Genomic DNA, 20852 nt, shown 5'->3' on the forward strand with positions numbered 1-20852 from the left:
AGAGGGGGTGCCGCGGGTGGGGGAGGGGAGCACGGGTGGGGGCTGTCATGGTTGGGGGATGGGAGGCGGGGGGTGCCGCGGGGGGGGGGAGCCGGAGAGGGTCACAAGGGGGCGGTGCCTGGATGGGGGGAGGGGAGCGTGGGGGGCGGGGGGCGTCCGGGGGTGCCGGGGGCGGGCGGCGGGCGCCGGCCAGGGTAGCCCCTCCTGGGGGCGGTGCCGTGTCCCGGGCCCCCGCGGAAGCCCCGCCCGGCCGCGCTGTCACTCACCGCCCCGGGGAGACGCTCCAGCTCCAGGGAGGCGGTGGCGGTGGCGGCGCCTGGACCCGGCCGGGCGGCTCCCCCCGCACGCAGGTAGAGGCTGTGGCGGCGCGGCCGGGCCGGGCTGCCCGGGGCGGCAGCGGGGCCCGGACCGCGCGAGGAGGCACCGAGAGGGTTAAGGGGGGGGGGGGGGGGAGTGGGGTGGCAAGCCCGCTCCGCGCGATCCGCTCCGCACTTTGCGGGTGGCCGCGCGGGCACCGGCGGGGACTGGGGCGCCCCGTTCCGGCCCGCGCCCCCCGCCGCGCACGGCGCCCCCCCCCCAGCACCGCGCCATGCCCCGCTGGGGTGCGTCCGCTGCCAGCGCTCGGCTCCGCGCTGGCTGTGCGCGCGGCTCCGCTCCGCCACGGTGATCCGTTCCGGGTTTTCCGGCCGCCCGGCGGAGTCCGGGCTGTTGCGCCGATCCCGGGCTCGCCGCTCCGCTCCGCGTTTCCGAGGCCGCCGCCTGCAAGCGAGTCTCGCGAGCCCAGATCCCGCCGCGGCCAATGGGAGAGCGTCCCTCGCTCTGCACTGCCAATGGGGCGCTGCCCCCGCCCCCCATCGGGCTGCAGCGCGCTGAGGGCTCCGAGCGGCGCCTCCATTTAAAGGGGCCGCGACCCGAATCCGGGCTCTGGGTAGAGCGGGCGGCGCAGTGCCGGGGAGCCAGGTACGAGCGGCGCCGGCCGCGGGCGCCTCCCTACGGCTGCGCGGGAGACGCAGGTGGGGCAGCGGCGCAGCGTGGGGCGGCCTCGGGGCGCCCGCCCGTGGGGAGCCGGTGCTTGGCCCCGCGGGTGGGGGCGGGGCAGGCGCGTGCGGCGCGGGTCCCGGGGGGGCGGGGCGGGTGGGGCCCCCCCACAGGATGGGAGGCGGGGCGCGCGCCTGGCGGGAGGGGGCGTGGCCTACCGCTCCGCGAGGGGGCGGGGCCGGCGCCGCTCCCCCCCCCCGTGACGACCACTTGGGGGCGCCCTGCGGCGGGGGGAGGGTACCGGGGACCCCACCCCGATGCGGCACCGGCCCCATGTCTGCTGGAGGGGGGGGCAGGCCTCGCCACCCCCGCCCCCCTCCCCGGTTGGGACGCGGGACACCCCGGTGCGACCCTCGCCCTTGCTTGGGGGGAGCAGACCTCCGGGCCCCCCCACGGTATGGTGGGGGAGGCCCCAGTCTGACACCGCGCGGCCCCCGCCCCGGTGCTGGTTGGCACGGAGGGAATGGGGGGAGGCCCGGGGCCGGCTGTGCCCCCTGCGATATCGGTGCCTGGGCACAGGCTGGGCCCGGGGATTTGTGGTTCATGAGACCTGCCCCAGCCCCCGGTGCACACACCCACCCCCCCCAGCGGGGCCTGTCCCTGCTGTGGGGAGCTGCGCCACGGAGCGGCAGCAAACGGCCCCCAGCCTCCCCCTGGCACTCAGCTGCCCCGAAGCTTGCTGTGCACCCGGTGCTCAGCCCCAGCACCCAGCACCCTCCTCAGCTCACCTCTCCCTGTATCTTGGGCAGAGGCTTTGAGCGAGGCAGCCTTTATGCTGTTGTTACTACACATAGTAACAAAGTCTGTGGAGCTTGCAAAAAACGCAGATGCTGGTCTGTGAACTGGCCAACCATTCTGTCCACCTTCCCCCTGTATGGGTGGGGTGGGTCTGGACCGGAGCAGGGCTTGGGTGTCCCCGAGGCCTGAAGTGTGTTTGTGGATCCCGGGGCACCATGTGCTACTCTCAAGAATCAGGCCCTGCGAGAGATAGGCGCAGCCCCGTGTGGCTGAAGCTGCCTTGTGCCGCCGGAGGAGGCAAAGCCCTGATCCGCTGAAGCCTCACCAGGCCGGGCTGTGTGTGAGCGGTGTGGCTGTGGCCAGTGAGGTGCCTTGGGGAGCATCAGTACCTGTCGTGTGGTTTGCAGAGGTGGAGGCAGGACTGGCCCCAGACAGGAGGGTGTGCACCAGTGAGGGTGGGAGCTGACTGTGGCATGTGCCTGGCACGGGAAAAGGCCCTGGCAGTCGGATATGCTTGTGTGGGCAGAGGCAGTGCTGGATGTGGTCTGTGTCAGGAGATGGTGGGGGATAGGGTGCTCAGCTGAGTGCTGGGGAATGATTCCTGGAGTCTCTTTCTGATGAGGATGAGAGCTGCTTCGTTTGTGCTCTTCCTTTCTCCTCCTGCTGTGCTTTAGCCATGGCTCTTCTTCTAGACTGTAACTTCTCTCTCTCACTGCTGCTGCACTGCTCAAGAAAACTTTTAATCTGCATTTTCTCACCTAACGCTGCCTATCCTTGGATCAAAGCTGGTGCTAAGGGCATAGCTCTGTCATTATTGCCAGCCCGGCTTTACTAAAGGAATAGCCACAGCCTACAGAGCTGCTGTCTGTAATGGCCAACCTGCAGCTTACAGCCCCAGAATGCATATTTGCACAATCTCTGTTTCTCTCTGCCCCTGCTTACAACCCTCATGCTGCAAGTGCCCTTGCTTTGGAGGATGACAGTAAGTCACACCTGACTCCTCCACAGCTCTAACAGCCAGAGCAAGGGGCTGAGGCTGAGCCCATGGCCTTGCTTTGGGAGCAAAGCCCCTTGTGTTATTTCTTCTACGGATGTTTTACGGTCAGTGATGCTGGCATGTGTGACCCTGATGGACATAGGTGTGCTAGCAGAAGCCTCTAGTGCAGAAGGGTTATGGTAAAAGCCATTCAAGGGAAGTACGGAATAGGCTACAGCTGTGACAATGTATTTGTTAGCTTAGTGAAGGCCGTGCTAGCAGGATTTCACTGGAATTGTGTTTTAATCTCAGTAGAGTGTTTTAAATGTTAACTTCTTCCTCTGCTGGCAGCATAGGTCAGGAAAGGGCAGTGCTTGAGACCATCTTCACCAGTCCTGCTGGCCCTGGGCTCTGGTGGTGTTGTCTCGCCACTTCCTGTAAGCCTGCTCTGCTGGCTCAGCCCTCGACAGCGTAAAGAGAGAGGAGTCAGTCAGTCACTAGGCTGGGTGACACATTGGTCTGTTCAACACAGTGTTACCTAGGGCCAGTTTGTGCAGCTGCATGTGAGGCGAATGAAGCATCCCAACACTGAGATGCCTTTTGGGGGACATGGTGGCAGGCACCTTGCAGAGGGATCTGGGACTGTCGGCAAGCCCAAGGAAACAACTCACCTTGCACTTCCAGTATTTTGGCTCTGTAAGGCCACTTAAGGAAAATTAAATGTTTTGCCCTCAAAGATACATCATCCGTCAGGCTCTGCCCTCTTGTCTTCTTTCTCTTCCCTGTGTAGTAAGGTTTATTCAAAGAACCACAGACAAGGTTTATGTTGGAAGGGACCTCTGGAGGTCTCTAGTCCAACTGACCTCCTGCTCACAGCAGAGCTGACTTGAGACCGTCTTGTTCACAGCTTTGTCCAGTTGAGTTTCGAGGACCACCAGGGCCAGGGAGTCCATGGCTTGTTCCGAGGCTGCAGCACTCTCCTTTGGAGAGTCACCTGCTGTACCTGCAGCTTTCATCTCCAGCTGGCTGTGGCTGCCTGTGGGAGGTGTCCAGGACTTTGCATTAGGTGGTCTGACACCCTTCTGCAGCATCTGGGCAACAGGTAGAGGTCTGGGGGCCATCTTTTTTTTACCACTTCTAGGTCTACTGACGATTTCTGTCTTTTAATCAGTGCCTTACTATCATTAGGGCAGTTTCAACAGATGCTGCTCCAGCATGCCGTGCACCTCTGTGCTTTTTTGTTGTGCTTCAGACAGTACTCCCAAAGCTTTTTTACCCACCCACCCCCTTCCCCTGTGTATAACAGTATTTTGGCAGATGTTGCCATGTGGTGAGCCTTGGAAGAAATGTTGCTTATTCATGCTATGGACACAAAGCTGTACAAGTGGCAGGAGAGTTTTCTCTCTGACTCAATCTCCGAGTGGAGTTGGTTCTTGAAGTTCTGAATTGCTCTCCAGACACCAGGCGTTGCTGCTAAGACCTCTGTCTTAACATGTGTAAACAAAGCAAGCTGTGTTAGAGTGTACCTAGACTTGTTGCTCTTTTCTCTGTTGCAAAGCCTTGACACTTAGTGCTTGGGGGGATCTTGGTCTTACAAAAAGATGTGACAGTGTCCAAGCAGTTTCAAACTGCTGCCAGGATGGCTTTCCGGATGGATGAGCATGCTCCTGTTAGTTGTCTTAGAGTTTGCTACTAGTACAGAGGTGTTGGGTTAGCAGCAAATAATGCTGAGATCCAAGGAACGTTGTGAAGTACATTTGAAGTGTTGCAGGGAGTCTCCCGGTAAACCTAACTCCAGACAATTCTGAAAGAAGATTTCTGAAATTTGTCCTTCCTCTTGCACTTTTTTGAAGCTGAGGTGAAGTTTCTGGAATGCAAGCTCAAAATCTAGTTTGGTCGTTCCTGCCTTTGAGGAATTAACAGGAAACTCATGGTGTTGTTTTGCAGCACCATCTGCTCTGTGTTGGAGGGTTCAAGCTTTCTTGATTCTGGGAGACTGCTATACTAAGTTTGAGGCCTGCACCCTAAGCTGCTGCTCCTGCTGTAGAAAAATCTAGTGGTGGTCTTGGTACCTCTTGGCTTTGTACTGTTAGAAAACCATTGCTGGAGTCTTGAAGCTGCTGGTGATATTCTGGGAAGGCCCTTCTTTTCCCCATCTACCAGTTCCTGTTGTGTAGACAGTTTCAGTCACATGTGAAGACTGGCCTGAAGGGGACATGGTGATAGCTACTGCTGTTTGTACTCTAACTGAGAGAACCAATAATATGTTTGGAGATGAGAAGAGACGACTGTTCAGTGAGCCCTGCCTGCAAAGCACAAGCTGAAGAACTTGACCTGTGACATCTGCAGTAGCTATAGCTTACTTGGAGAGAGTCACTGAATGCTATTGTAAAATCTCCAAGTCACAGAGGATTTACATATCCCTGGGTCAGTTGTTAAGTAATCCTCTATAGTGTTAATCTGGAAATAGCTGTTTCTGGGTTTGTCCAACTTTGACTTCCAGCTTTTCGAGTCCTCATGTGCATTTGTCTGTATCTCTGAAGAGTCCTCTGCTGTAGATCTTCTTACCTTGTGGGGTTTTTTTGAGATGGGTCGTGTCTCCCCATTTCTTTCCAATGAACAAAACAGGTTTATCACTGGAAGGTGTTTTCTGGTTGAGTGTTAAAGCAGTGGGATTCTTGCATTACTGTGTCAGATATTTCTTTTTTTTATTTGAAACATCTCAGCTCTTCCAGTATCTGTCATCAAGTGTAGACGCTAGCCAAGAATGAGACAGTAATGGTCTAAGGTGGTGCTGTGTGCAAGCAGCACTGTACTGAATGTCACCAATGGGCTTTGTGCTCTTTGAAGACCAAGTTTGGGCTGCCACATGGGAGCTCAGAGAGCTGCCTCTCCGAAAACACTAGTGAATAATGAAATCATTTCTGCTCCTATCTGGAGAATTTTGACTGGACTGAAACCTGGTCCTTAGCAGTGTGCTTAGTTTACTGGTGATTCTTCATAAATTCATTTGCTTTAAAATGAGTTAACCAATCTGTAATAAATGTTTGCAGTGCTTGCATCTGGAAAGCTATCAACTGCCCAGAAAAATTCAGATAAGTCACAGCAATGAAGTTGGCTTTTGCCATATTTGTCACTCAAGGTATAATCCTGTTAATGAAGATCTGTTGGCTGATAGGACATGATATTATTTTCTTAATGTTTTATTGATAGAACTGTATCAATGACTGTTGTTTTTGTTGAGAAATACTAGGTTGGGTGTTACTGTTCATTCTAAAATTTGGCACAAAAAATAGGACTTCCTCCAGAGCTCTGCTCAGGTTTTACAGAACTCGTAGGTAGGAATTGGCTGGAATGTTGATTTGAGTGTCTTGATTTTTGTAGTTATTAGTTAATGCTTTTTGTATTTCAAATGATCTCTAATAGTGAAAAAGATAAATCCTTCAGCCTTCAAAAGTCTTGAAAATCTGAATCCATATCCATGAACAAGTCTAGGACAGGTACCCAAGCAGTTGCTCTTCCTTTGCTAGAGGAAAGCAGTAACTGCATGGCCATGCTCTTTCATGGGCAATAGAGACTTCTGAGGTATTCGCTTCATCATGACGGAGTAACAACAGTATTTTTTCTTACTGTCTGATTTTAATTAAATGTTTGATGGTAGCACCTCATTTTTGTAGGTAGGCCACATATTCCCCTGCTAATAATTATCTGAGGACACTGAGATGTGGAAGATCTGTGCAGTTACAGCACCACTGATGTCTTTAGTAAGCTAGATAATGTCCCAGGTAGTCACTTGGTGTACTTGAGTGTCTTGGCAGAGATGTCTCGCTCTGACCTTCCAGGTCTGAGAGGAGATTCATATGCCCCCTCTTTGGCAGAAAAGCCAGGGCAGGTCAGGTAGTCATATGTGTTGGATTTGGCAGTCAATGTTGCATTCTATGCCAATCCTGCGCACTCGGGGAGGACCCTCAGCCATCCCATCACTTCTTTGGAAACTCTTGCATGCTACCTCAGAAGCACTCTGCTTCAGACTGTTGTGCGGGACACTTTGCTCCTTGAACTTGGTCTTCCCAGGATATCTGTTACTGAATACTCCAGAGAGGATGGTGCCGAGTCCTAAGTAAGGAGTTTCCACATGTCCAATAGAGCAGTTGTATCCACTGTATCATGCAGGATTTCAGCACGCTGCCTCCTCTTTGTTTGGCTGGGTCATCTTTCAGTGTACTCTCCTCGCTGCCAGGTATGTGGCTGGAACAGAGGAAGATTTCAAGGAGACCAGTGACCAGAGCCCAGTGACTGAGCTGTGCATTAGGTGGTCCTGGAATAAAAAAGATGGTGACTTGTGGTGGGTCATTTCAGCATCTGCCAGAAACAATAAGCTATTTTTCTTCTGTTGGAGAAAGTGACAAGAGACTTTACCAGAGTGTTCTTGTTTAATCCCAGCATGCAACTAAGCACCACAGAGCTGCTCGTTCACTCCCCCCACCCAGTGGGATGGGGGAGAGAATCGGAAAAAAAGTAAAACTCGTGGGTTGAGATAAAGACAGTTTAATAGGACAGAAAGGAAGACAATAGTAATGATAATAATAAAATGACAATAATAAAATAATTGGAATATACAAAACAAGTGATGCACAATGCGATTGCTCATCACTCGCCGACCGATGCCCAGTTAGTTCCCGAGCAGTGATCCACTCCTGCCAGCCAGCTGCCCCCAGTTTATATACTGGGCATGACATCATAAGCTATGGAATATTCCCTTGGCCAGTTTGGGTCAGCTGTCCTGGCTGTCTCTCCTCCCAACTTTTTGTGCCCCTCCTGCCTTCTTGCTGGCTGGGCATGAGAAGCTGAAAAATCCTTGACTTAGTCTAAACACTACTTAGCAACAACTGAAAACATCAGTGTGTTATCAACATTCTTCTCATACTAAATCCAAAACATAACACCATACCAGCTACTAGAAAGAAAATTAACCTATCCCAGCCAAAACCAGGACACAGAGTTAAAGTGCATGTTCAGTTGGCAGCTTAACTCACTGTGAAGCTCAACAGAAAGCCCAGATGAATCCGAACGCCGTGGGGCAAATAGAAGTAGCGTTTCTTACCCTGCTGCAGCTGGGAAGCTCTAATTTCTTCAGGTTGAGTTTGACTTCAGAGCAACCCATGGAGCTGGAAAGCATCGTTCTCTCGTGTTCTGAGGGTTGCCCTCTTCATCCTCATCAGCTGGCGTTTGAAAGCCACTGTAAAGACTTCATTGTCAGGGAGACAGAATTGCAGTGGTGGGCAGGGACATTCCTTACTTTCCCACCCAGACTGCTTGTCAACATCACCTCCTTGCGTCCAGCCTCAGCTCTAACTCCATCAGCTTTTCCAGATTCTTATAAATACATCAAAAGTCGGCACTCATCTGCTCTGTATTGCCTTCTCACAGAGCACTGCTGCAGCAGGTTTAAAATAAACAAAAGGAAAATACTTTTAAAAACTAAATGTTAGGCTGCAGAATGTATTGCCACTGGAATTTTTGGAGCCCCAAAGTGTAAATTGGTTCAAAGGGGGATTAGGCAGATTCATAGAGGATTTGCCCAGTACAGACTCTTAACAGTGACAGTCTCAGTGCAACTCAAGCCAAGCAGTTTTTCAGCAGCTGATTGCCACTTTATTGGAGGATGTGCTGAAGAGGAATGTCCTGTTAGTTATGTTTCTTACACTCTCTCCCCGGGTATCCATTCCTGGTGTGAATAGGGACAGGATATTCGAATACATGGTCCTTTCGTTTGACTGACTGCAGTAGTCCTTAGCTTTGCACATCCTAAGAAGAAGGTTTGGGTCATTCACCAGAACATGTGAGCTGTTCTGCCGGTGGGATTTGGACAGAGCTGATGAAAGTGGATGAGACCTTGAACACCTAGGGCAAGCACTGTGCTTCCAACCAGAACGTGCAAGTGGATGGTCTTACTGCGGATTCTTGGGTCTGCAGAAAGGTCTGTGTATCTGTCCCAACCATATACCAGTAGTTTGGAGTTGACTTAATCTGTGACTACTTGTTCTCTTTAAGACCGTTTTGTTGGTCAATGTTGTTGCCATTAAGTTTGTCAGAGTCTTGTCTTGTATCATAATGCTCTTGCACCCAAAGCTTGAGAGCAATGTTAAGGTATACGCTATTAAAACCAGATGCTTTTGGTCTATTTGTAGGGCACACGACTAGAATGATAAATTCATAGATTAATTGTTGTTTGCATTATCCTCTGGGAGGGAATGCCCAGATGGATTTCTTAGGCTCCAAAATTGTTCCTAGGGTCTCTTTCTACCAAGCAAAGACTAGCCCAGCTGAAAGTGGCAAATACTGTAGGAATATCACCTCTGTGGTGGTTCATTGCAGACTTGTGCAAAGTGTCTGAAGGTGAATTTGAGGAGTATGTTAGTCCTGTTAAGGATACCTATAAATAAGCTTTCCTTATTCATCTGGGTGGCTTGACCTTTCTGCTGCTTATTGTTGTAAGGTCTGCTGTCTGTCTGGAAATCTGGGTGGGGAACATCTTTGAGAAGAAGGCATTGCTTGTATTCCGAGCAGCAGAAAAAATGTGTTTATCATCTTGGGAGGGTTCTTACCTGTTTCAAATCATTAGGACCTTTCTTTCAGATGTGTTTATTTCTATTTCACTTTGTTCTTCTTTCTGTCAGCCACCCTAAAAAACATATTAGATCCTGTAATGCTCAGGAATTGGATCATTCTAGAAGCTTTGTCTCCTCTGTAAAGAAAGCGAACAGAATCACCGAAGTCTTTGGTGGTGAAACTTGCTGAGCATCTCTGAAGATTACATCTTCTGTAGTTTCTGTGATTGTGGGAACGGTGCTTATCTGCCACTGTGAAACAGAAGTGTTGCTGTGTTTTTAGATAAAATAAGGAGGTGATGACTTTGAACTCTAGCTGTAGGGTGTGATTCCCTAAATTCCTGCTTAAATGAGTTTCAGAAGTTGGGTAGATTCTCTATCCAAATATGTCCTGTTTAGTTCTGAGTAAACCATTTGTGAGTGAGACTTGGTTATGCTTTCAGAGGGAAGGATATAAAGAAAGAATTAATCAGCCATCACCAGTGAAATTATTTCAGGCTTCCTCCTTCATTGATATAGATGAGTTATGCCCATAGTAAGCCCCAATAGACAGAAATACTGAATCTTCTGCTTCAGGGCTTAAAACAGTATCAAATTTAGAATTAAAATGACTTTAATTGAGGGGGGATAGGTTGGTGCCACATCTTTTGATTCTAGTGCCTTCCTTGTAGTGTCTACTTACAGCCTGTTTTGGGCATGTGATGCTACTTCCAGTCTTACTCTGCCTCACCACTTGTAGACTCCTTCTCCCTTTCCCTCTTCAGGTTCGTCAACCATTATCTCTTTGTGGGGGTATAATTCATTTTTAGCCAACATTGATGTAAATGCTTACTTGCTTCATCTCAAAGTTTTGCCCTTTCTGTCTTACGATAATGTTGTCCATGAGGAGCTGGGCTGTAACTTTGTCCCTCTGATGTTAGCAGTGAGCATCACATCTGACTGTGCAAGCGCGCCACCCGTGCCCTGCAAAGTCACATGGGTCTTTCTTCCTGACTCCGCATTGCATGCTCATGTCTACTTTGCTGCTTGTTCTTCCTCTTATGTCTGCTTTTAACATCATGGGCTTTACCACCTTTCTTCTTGCCACTCTCCAGAATTCCTCCTAGTTCTAACTTAAGGTTTTCCAGTTGTTCTGTGTCTGAATATTAGCTCATGTAGTTTTGGGGCTATGCTGTAGCTGTAGTTATACTATAACATGGTTTATATCTGTCCTCTGACAAAATTCATGCTTCTTGTTATCCTGTATCTTGTTCAAGGCACAGGCTACAGAGCTGTAAAGGAGTTCTTTCTGCCTCTATGTTTAAGAGAAAAGATATTTTAAAAATAAAATCTGTGTTAGCTCCACAAGAACAGATCAGGAGAAGGGACAGACCAGATTATTTCGGTCTCATGAGATAGAGAGGAAGGCAGGGAAGTGGGTATTACACACCACAGAACAGCTGTGTGAAGCCTCCTGAATTGGTACTTGACTCATTTCTGATACACCACTGTGTCATTTAGCATAAACAAGTCTGCCATGCTGTGGTGAGATGTGTGGAGGCTTTAGAGTTCCCAAAGGTCTGCTACACCGAACCGCTGTGCCCCGCTGCTGCTATTTGGCTTTAGAGTTTTGTAACCTCATGAGTAGATGCGATTGACCTGCTAGTATCCTGGTTATGGCTAGCAGTATTACTGGGCCTTGTATTACTCCAACAGTGATCAGAAGACTGGACAATTCATGTGTTGTGTTAGACTACTTCTCATTAACTTGCAAGTTTCCCTCTCATTTCCAGTTGCCATCTTCTAAATGGATTCCAGTGAATTTTCAGGATCTTTGGACCCCCTGTCCTTGCCTGACAAACCGCTTATTGGTGATCTCCCTGCTGACATGGAGTTTGGGGAAGATCTCCTCGGCTCCCAAACAGCTTCTACCCAGGAAGTTTCAGTTCTTCAGCCTCCTGACTGGGAAGAATCCAAGCAGATGACTGCAGATGGGGACTTGGACCTTCTAGTGAAAGCAGACAGCGTGTCTGAACTGAACAAATCAAACGACCTTGTTCTAGATAAACCTAATGTCTTGGATATGCTGGAGAAACCTGATGTCTTAGATGACTTGGATAAAACTGCTGACTTGATGGAGCTAGATAAATCGCAGGGTCTGGATGGGCTGTATAAGCCACATCCTTCCCAGGATGTGGAGGATGGACCAGCGGACTCATCTGCCCTCTCTAGAGAAGCCCTTGTTCCAGAAACATGGAAAGAAGGGGAAGATGCACCAAAAAATGATTCTGGGGACCTAAAGGAGGATGGTGCTGCTGCTATTCCTGCACTGTCTGATGACAATGCCCCTGAATCACCCCAACAGCCCGTCCTTGACTCTGGGGACCTTAGTGGTGCCCCAGCCACAGAAGAAATCACAGCACAATCCTCAAGTCCACCAATGGCCCCCCAACAACTCAGTCTTAAACAGTCAAAGAAGACAAGGTTGAAGGCACTAAGGAAAAGCTCACCCATGCAGAGGGAAGGGCTGACAGGGGAAGCAGAGGTGGAACTGAGCCTGGACAACAGTACTGCAGCTTTGCCCCCTGAGCCCACGGAGGACAACCAGGCAGAGGAAGGGGATGATAGTGGGAACAACTCACTTAAAGAAAGTAGTGTACTGAAAGCACAGGAAGCCTCACCACCAGCAGGTAGGTCGTTATCTCTACAGAACTTGGCTTCCTTTTGCTCAGGAGGTCATCCTGCTGCACGTTGCTGAAGGTGGAGTCTGTTTGCACTCCAGCTTTTCCAGTTGTCTCCTGCTATGAAAATTGTCAATGCTAGTGATGGGCTAGATTTGGGGAAAGCATCTTGCTTACAGGGAATAATGCTCTGGAAGCTGCTCCCCTGGTACACACAAGCTCTTGCTCTGGCTTTCATAGCTTTAACTTTGATTTTCAATGCTTGTGTCAGCTAGGAGCTTCCCTGTTAAAGCTGTGGCTGTGCATCAGCTTAGCTCACACTCTTCATCACTGGAGTCTTTGCTGGAACTGAGGGTCACCAGGAGAAGGTGTTTCCAGTAGGCAAAGTCCCTTTGCCCAGGCTGGCCATCCTGAGGAGATGCTAAGTCTCAGTCAGAAGCAGTTGAAGTCAACTGCCCAGCATGCCTCCCCCATGCAGGGAGGTCTCCCCCTTACTGGACTCCTCCCAAGCTGCATGTTTGGATCTCTAACTACAGATGGTGGGTTTAGGAGCTTTTCTGTGTCTGATCACCACCAGAACTGTGCTTGTTAGCCAGGACTGTCTGGGGCTTCATGTGCAGACTGACCCAAAGGGTGGCTGCATTTGAAGAACGCTTATCCTCTTCTGTTGGAGAAAAAAAAGATGTTAGATGCAAGCTTCTTCTGTGCTTCTGTTCCAGGAGAAGGCCTGTCTGGGAAGGGAGGCGAGCTGCCAACTGAGAAGGTGAGGAAAATGCAGTCAAGTACGTATGCTACAGGAGCATAGAGGGTGGCTGGCTGTTGTCAAACTCCATGAGGGATACTGGCTGTCTTGTCACCCCTCTGGGAAGGAGTTTGCCTGTCTGCTGTGACGGAATGATCCCTGTGCACTGCCACTGTGGTGTAATATGGCTTCAGTGTGTCCCAGCTACCCCTAGCTGGAATGTCATTCTCATAAGCCTACTTCCCCCTCTCTCCCATCTTGCCAACTGTGGTCAGGTATTCATGGAGTTTTACCCGTTTTCAGCCTAGATATTGGGAAAGCAAATCCCAGAAGTTGAAATTCCACCATGATCTGGCATATTTATCCATGGTTGTCCTAGCAGATGGGTAGCCTAAGTATTTTCTGAATGTCTTCTAGGAGCAGAAAAGAAGTGAACGAGCCAGAAGATCAGAAACTGCCAGGCCTGAAACTGTGAACTCCTCTGAGAGCAGTGAGTAACTAGGACCAGCCAATGCCTGTTTTCAGCCAGAGAGCAGGGCCCAGGCCCATTGTGGGCAGGTGGCTCATAGTGTGAGTACAGTGGGAACTCTGAAGCTTCTGTGCAGACTTTCCTCTTACGCATGACAGGTCCCTTCATCCTGTGAGTCTTCATCCTGGGGTACTTGCCTTGCTTTCTCAGGGCACTAAGATTGAAGGGAGGGCTGTAGTAATTTTACAGTGGTGTGTGGACACCAAGCACCAAGTAATAGAATGAGACTCCGGGGCTGTTCCCAGGAAATCCATGTTCTCAGCCAGGAACTTTCTTCCTTTGTCTCTATGGCAGCAGGCTGACTGAAGGAAGGTTGCATTTTTGGGATTTTCCTGCAGAAGTACGTGAAGTCTCTGTTCTCTGAGATGTTGAGTGTCACTCTGACGTTCCCTAGTACTTGTGTGTTGCTCCTTCATTGCCTGCCTGTGCAGTCTGTGCTGGAGGCTGGTGATCCAGCTTGTTCCCTTTAAGGTCTACCAGTTCTTGGAGGGTTTTCTGCCGTAAATGTTCACACTTTGGGCTTCTGCTCAACCTTGGCAAATCATGACTTCCTAGAGAGGAATTGTACTTAAGCACAGTTTGCTTAAAGACCTCCTGACTCATCTCCAGTTCCAACAGAATATCTTTTTAAGGGTCCCTTTATCATTCCACCCAGACAGGTACAAAGCATGTAGAGGGACTCCAGAAAGGTGGCATCAGAAAGCCCCAGCATGTGTCTCATGGCAGAGGTTTCTGTCTCAGTTCCTAATGAGGGATTTCTGTGCATCTTTCTCTGCTGCTTTGCAGTTCCAGTCTCTGACGAAGACTCTGATGCAATGGTGGATGATCCCAACGATGAGGATTTTGTTCCTTTTCGTACCCGACGCTCCACTCGCATGTCTTTACGCACTCAGATGGCTCAGCGAGCTGCCCGCTCTACTGTTACCAAGATGACTTGTGCCAACTGCCGGACTCCACTGCAGAAGGGCCAGACTGCCTACCAGCGTAAAGGGCTCCCTCAGCTATTCTGCTCCAGCTCCTGTCTCACCACCTTCTCAAAAAAACCACCTGGCAAGAAGATATGCACGTTCTGTAAAAAGTGTGTGTTCACTCCCCTTTCCTCAATGCTCCCGTGCTTGTGACCCCATTCACCTGCACCACAGCCCTACCTGCCAGTCCCCATCCCTGTGACCCTCATGCTTCCCATTCACCCATATCACCGCTGCTCACTGCCAACTGCTGCCCCAGGTCTTCCTTCACACACCACATATCCCATGCTCCCTAAACCCCCTTCACATTATTGCCTTTCCCTGCCTGTCCCCAGGCTCAATGCCCCATATCCCAGCCTTCTCTCAAAACAACCTCTTGCATGCTCCATCTTCAGGCACCACCCATCTGGGCCAGGACAGAAGCTGCTGTGAGACAGTTTCTTGCCACCCTTTTGGGACACCAGAAAGTCCTGTGCCATATTTGTCCCTTCATGGCAGGACTGGTGTGTCCCTGCACTAACACATCCCTTCCTGATCCTCAGGGAGATCTGGAACACCAAGGACTCTGTGGTTGCCCAGATTGGTTCAGGTGGCTCTTTCCATGAGTTCTGCACCTCTGTCTGCCTCTCCCTCTACGAGGCCCAGCAGCACAGACCAGCACCTCAGTCTGCAGATGCCTCAGACACCAGCCGCTGCAGCGTCTGCCACAGACCTGGCGAGGTAAACAAACCCCTTGTCCTTCCCATGTCCTGGATGAGGTGCTTGTGACCTGCAGCACTTGGCCCTGCCTGGGACCATCGCAGTGCATTTGCCAGGTTCTCCTGTGGTGTGAGGCCTCAGCCCTTGAGCTGGCTTGGGCTCACTCCCAGGTCCATACTTGTTACTGTGAACCAGCCCTTATTCCAGCAGAAGAAATAAGGCTTCTGCTTTCTCCCCGCCCTGAAGGTCGTTGCTCTCCCAATTGCTCCGCTGACTTTTGGCAAGGGAGACCAGCCTGAGTCCACACCAGCTTCCAGTATGGCACTTGCCTGAGTTTTAGTGTAACAGCCTGTTATCCCAAGGGCCATGGTAGTAGTGTCGGAAGGAGGCACATGGTGGTTTGGGGGAGTGACAGCAATGATGTCTCTGCAGATCCAGCATGAGGTCAGCAATGGGAATGTGGTTCACCGCATCTGCAGCGACGCCTGCTTCACCAAGTTTCGGGCCACCAAGGGGCTGAAAACCAACTGCTGTGACAACTGCGGACTTTACATCTACAACAAGGGCTTGCCCCTGGAGTACCTCTTCCATGAAGGCCAGCAAAAACGCTTCTGCAACTCTGCCTGTCTCAACAGTTACAAGAAGGTGTGTGGAGCCAGCTGCCTGGGGTGGGGGGTCTCCGTGGGCACACAGCTCCTTTGCTCTGTATGGCACAGGGCACTTTATGCAATAGCAGGTGACTTGAATCTCCTTGGCCTTTTACTGCTGACAAAACATTTAAGAGATTGCTGTGGAGAAACTTTGAAGCAGGCAAACAGAATTTATTTATTCTGCGTGGGGCCCATCTTGGATCCGAGCACAGGTCAGGCACTCAGTAAGCTGGACTGTGCGTTGACACTGGTACATTCAGTGAGCGTGGGCTGGCTTCTTTTGGATGTGTCCCCAAAGCTTGGCTGGATATATTCCTCTGTGGCCTGAGCAGACTTCACTTAACCATCTTGATGGGATTGCCAAGCTCTGTATTCCAGCCAGGGTACCCTTGAAATGAGAAAGTGAGGTGCCAAAGGCAGCCTTTTTTGCTGCCACCACCTGAACCTGCAGACTATGAGCCTGGCTCTGGCATCAGGTGTTCCCTGCAGGAGAGCTGCCCTGTGGTGAATACAGTAGTGCAGTGGGATATGAGGGTCGGACCTTGCCGGCTGTGATGGTCTCCCTGGCAGCTCTGTTCTGCTCTGTGTTTGCAGAAGAATACTCGGGTCTACCCATGCATGTGGTGCAAGACGCTGTGCAAGAACTTTGACATGCTGCCCAACGTGGATCGCAGTGGCAAGATGGGCCTGTTCTGCTCCATTTGCTGCACTACCTCCCACAAAGTGAAGCAGTCAGGCTTGGTTGGTAAGAGCACCTACGTACAGGGAATCAGTCACCTCTCCACTCTAACTCCTTCCTTGGTACTATTTATTGCTTGTGGATGAGACTGGAAAGAAGGCATGTTGCTTGCCTGGGGAGGAGTCCAGTGACACAAGTGGAAGGAGATTTGGAGAGGGAGGAACACTTGCAGCAAGTAGATGTCTTAATACTGAGGGGTAGTGTACATTGCTGTTCTTGAGAATGCAGGAAATAGTTGTAGTGCTCTTCTGTGCTGCCATTGCCCTTTCCATTACATGGGGCACCAGGGTGTGTCCAGCAATGGGTGCAAGTACTGCAGCCTGTTTTGTCCAAATTCCTGTAGAGCCAGGGTCACTTCCTTGAACCGCTCTGCTCTCCATCTGTGTTCTGTCCTAGCAGAATCTGGTGCTCTTAGTTTCCTGATGTTCTTGTCCCTTGCTTTTTGATAATAGCTTGACAGACTGAGGATGAGTGAGTAGCTTGCATGCCATCCTCAGAAACCAGTCCCACGTCCTGTGCTGCTGCCCTCACCGATTCCTATCTATCTGTTTCATCAGGTCCCCCTAGACCCTGCAGCTTCTGCAGAAAGAGTTTGTCTGAACCCTGCTATTACAACAAGACAGACCGGGTTGTCTACCAGTTCTGCAGCCCCAGCTGCTGGACCAAATTCCAGGTACTGAAATATCCTTCATGCTGGGCTGGGCTGTAGAGCTCATGCCTCCTTTCACACTTAAGCAGGGGCTCCACCTTCCTCAGGCTCCTGAGGGAGGGTCCATAAGAAAGTCTCTGCTGGAGCACAAGAGTTGCAGTAACTAATTGCCAGTAACTCAGTCTTGGCCCTATCTCCCCCTTCCTCTGTTGGGATAAGGTGGGCTGTAATTCACTCCTGTCTATCAGGTTATGCCCAGTGGGAGTGCAGTGCAGAGCTGTGCTGCATGAGTGGTTTGGGATATAGTGGCTTTATGGGGGCACGAGCAAAAGCACAAGTAAACTAGCAAAGCACAGCGGGTACCTGCTAGTGGGGTGGAGAGGGGCAGAGCTGTCCTCTGAGCCAGGTGTCACTGTGGAAGCTAAGTCCTCTAGCATGCGTTGTCTAAAAATTTACAACCAGCAGGCCTGGATACCTCATGTTTAATAATCCTGAAAGGCTTGACTGGTGGTTTTTAATCTTCCGATGTTAAATTTCAGCATATGTGAAATGTTTATGGTATTCAAAGGCAACTGGAAGAATATTAGTTTTGTACAGTGGTCAAAGAACAAAGCAACAGCCAGGAAGACCTGGGAAGCTTAGGCCAGGACATGCCTTGGGCAACTGAGAAAACTTAGAGAATCTAGAGATAGAGAGTTAGTTACTGGCAGTTGCAGCATTTCATTTTGGGGTTTGTTTTTTTTCTTGTGGTTTTCCTGTTGGGGTTTTTTTGGGTGAGGTTTTTGGGGGCTTTTTTTTTTTTTTTTTTTAATAAAACCTTGATGTAATCCTTCACTGAGATCACAGATGGTGTTGGTAGGGTAGCTGTAGAGTTTTTACAGTTGTAGACTTCATAAGACTTGAATCATAGAATCATAGAATAGTTTGGGTTGGAAGGGACCTTTAAAGGTCATCTAGTCCAAACCCCCTGCAATGACCACGGACATCTTCAACTAGATCAGGTTGCTCAGAGCCCCATCCAGCCTGACCTTGAATGTTTCCAGGGATGGGGCATCTACAACCTCCCTGGGCAGCCTGTTCCAGTGTTTCACCACCCTCATCATAAAAAATTTCTTCCTTACATCTAGTCTGAATCTACCCTCTTTTAGTTTAAAACCATTACCCCTTGTGCTATCGCAACAGGCCCTACTAAAAAGTTTGTCCCCATCTTTCTTATAAGCACCCTTTAAGTATTGAAAGGTCACAGTAAGGTCTCCCTGGAGCCTTCTTTTCTCTAGGCTGAGCAACCCAAACTCACTCAGCCTTTCCTCATAGGAGAGGTCCTCCATCCCTCTGATCATTTTTGTGGCCCTCCTCTGGACCTGCTGCAACAGGTCCATGTCTTTCCTGTGCTGAGAACTCCAGAGCTGGATGCAGTACTGCAGATGGGGTCTCAACAGAGCAGAGTAGAGGTGGGGAATCACCTCCCTCGACCTGCTGGCCACGCTTCTTTTTGGGCAGCCCAGGATACAGTTGGCTTTCTGGGCTGCGAGTGCACATTGCTGGCTCATGTCTAGCTTTTCATCCACCAGTACCCCCAAGTTCTTCTCCACAGGGCTGCTCTCAATCCCTTCATCCCTCAGCCAGTGTTGATACTGGGGGTTGCCCCAACCCAGGTGCAGGACCTTGCACTTGGCCTTGTTGAACCTCATGACGTTCACATCGGCCCACTTCTTGAGCTTGTCCAGGTCCCTCTGGATGTCATCTTGTCCCTCAGGCGTGTCCGCCACACCACTCAGCTTGGTGTCATCTGCAAACTTGCTGAGGGTGCACTCAATCCCACTGTCTATGTCATTGATGAAGATACTAAACAGTTCTGGTCCCAATACAGACCCCTGAGGGACACCACTTGTCACTGATCTCCATCTCAACATTGAGCCATTGATGAGTACCTTCTGGATGCGACCGTCCAACCAATTCCTCATCCACAGAACAGTCCATCCATCAAATCCATATCTCTCCAATTTAGAGAGAAGGATTTTGTGGGGGACTGTGTGAAAGGCCTTACAGAAGTCCAGATAGATGACATCCATAGCTCTTCCTTTGTCCACTGATGTAGTCACTCCATCATAAGAAGGCCACTAGGTTGGTTAGGCAAGACTTACCCTTGGTGAAGCCATGCTGGCTGGCTTGAATCACTCCCTGTCCTCCATGTGCCTTAACATAGCTTCCAGGAGGATCTGTTCCATGATCTTCCCAGACACAGAGATGAGGCTGATAAATCGGTAGTTCCCAGGGTCCTCCTTTCTACCCTTTTTAAAAATGGCTGCGATGTTTCCCTTTTTCCAGTCACCAGTGACTTCACCTAATTCACCTAACTTGAATTATTGCCATGTAAAATCAGCACTGTAACATACGAGTAAACCCATGCATAACCTGGATTAGGAACTGTCTTGCTGGCAAATCTCAGAACACACTTGTCAAAGAAAAACCACTCAAGAGATTGTTTCAAGATGGCTGCTTGGAGATCAGTATTAAACCCAAGGAGTTCAACATCTTCATCAGTCATCTGGCAATAAAGTCAAAGTAAGCATGATAAAATTTTGCAGATTAAACAAAAATTGGTGAAGTGTTAACTCATGCTGAGGTCAGGGCAGTCATAGAAAGCAAAGCAACTGGATTGCTTGACAAGACTGGTTCCTCCTAACGTGTGCTTAAACACAGTTAAGTGCAAGATCCTGTATCAGCCTTACTCAAGTAGTATGGGGATGTAAGTCCTGGGAAAGTAAGGATTTTGAAAAGGCCCTGGAATTACAGCAGTTAAACTGTTCAGTATGAGCGTCTAAGTTTACAGCCGCAGAGGGAAGGATTAATTAAGTTATTGCAAGTACAAGCAGAGGAACAGGGAGTTAAAGTTTGGGGGCTATGGAGCAAAACAGCTACCTAGAATGTTGCACAGGTAGGAAGGATGTTCATCCGATGTCCACTTTATTTTCAATGTTGAAGAAAAATTGGAAGCATGCTGAAAAAAGACAGAAAAATTACATATGGGCTTGAAAAATGCATGTACTGAAGCACTCGCAGAGCACCTTGTCTGACATTATCAGAAATAAAACCAGGAAGATGACTATTAATAAATATACCCTTGTGGACAAGACACCAAGTGCTAAATGGCTGTTTAATCTAGCAGAGGAAGGTGGGATGAGAATGGCTGCTTGAATTTTGAAGTTGCATTACCTTGAAAATAGAAACCAGGCACCTATGCTTCAAGATTTTTTAGAGAAATTCTCAGAAGAGGTAGCGGAGCCCCCATCTCTTAATGTTTTCAAATCCAAAGGGGTGGCAACTTGAAAGCTTGCCTTTCTGAGAAGAGCTGGACCCAGTACACTGGAAGCAAAGTGAAATTGCTCAAGAATCTGCTCTCCAGGAGCTTGAGACATGATCTGATGGCCTGGCTGTGGGTCACTGACAGTGGCAGCAAGTACAGCAAGTGCAGGTCTGAGGAGGGGCAGACAGACTGCTGTGAATGGTGGAGGAAGCAGGATGTGTTGGCAGTGCGAAGGGGGTGCTCGCTGCCCTCTGTGTGCCTCTCCCTCCATGAGCTGTCTCTGTCTCCTGCAGCGCACCAGCCCGGAAGGTGGGATCCACCTCAACTGCCATTACTGCCACAATCTTTTCAGCGGGAAGCCGGAGATCCTAGACTGGCAGGTGAGGACTTTCCCCAGGGGGATGTTGAGGTAGAGGCCAACCCTGGTGAGGACTGCAGGGCTCCTTCCTCTCCCTGCTCAAAGCAGAGCTCCTTCTGCACCAGTGCTCTGAATGCCTTAGCTGCAGAGACATGCCTGGAGACCGCACGCTGAGTGCTGCTCTCCTG

At 50.1% G+C, this 20852-nt stretch overlaps 1 protein-coding gene across 3 annotated transcripts in view; it reads left to right on the top strand.

Annotated features, from left to right (window-relative positions):
* Positions 1-227: 227 nt before the first annotated feature.
* The window catches only part of ZMYM3 (zinc finger MYM-type containing 3), a 33895-nt gene continuing 13270 nt past the window's right edge, over positions 228-20852 (top strand). Inside the window, exons 1-10 of one of the 3 annotated variants that reach the window (XM_069811277.1) lie at positions 228-350; positions 11136-12032; positions 12743-12786; positions 13183-13255; positions 14081-14372; positions 14805-14982; positions 15394-15606; positions 16206-16356; positions 16908-17023; positions 20600-20686. In XM_069811277.1, coding sequence (XP_069667378.1) covers positions 11150-12032; positions 12743-12786; positions 13183-13255; positions 14081-14372; positions 14805-14982; positions 15394-15606; positions 16206-16356; positions 16908-17023; positions 20600-20686 — 2037 coding nt within the window. In that variant the 5' untranslated portion in view covers positions 228-350; positions 11136-11149. Of the gene's footprint in view, positions 351-868; positions 961-11135; positions 12033-12742; positions 12787-13182; positions 13256-14080; positions 14373-14804; positions 14983-15393; positions 15607-16205; positions 16357-16907; positions 17024-20599; positions 20687-20852 lie in introns of those variants that run through there. The other 2 variants (XM_069811275.1, XM_069811276.1) reach the window with 2 other exon arrangements.

Source organism: Haliaeetus albicilla, chromosome 23 (assembly GCF_947461875.1).
Source record: "Haliaeetus albicilla chromosome 23, bHalAlb1.1, whole genome shotgun sequence".
Lineage (NCBI taxonomy): Eukaryota > Metazoa > Chordata > Aves > Accipitriformes > Accipitridae > Haliaeetus > Haliaeetus albicilla.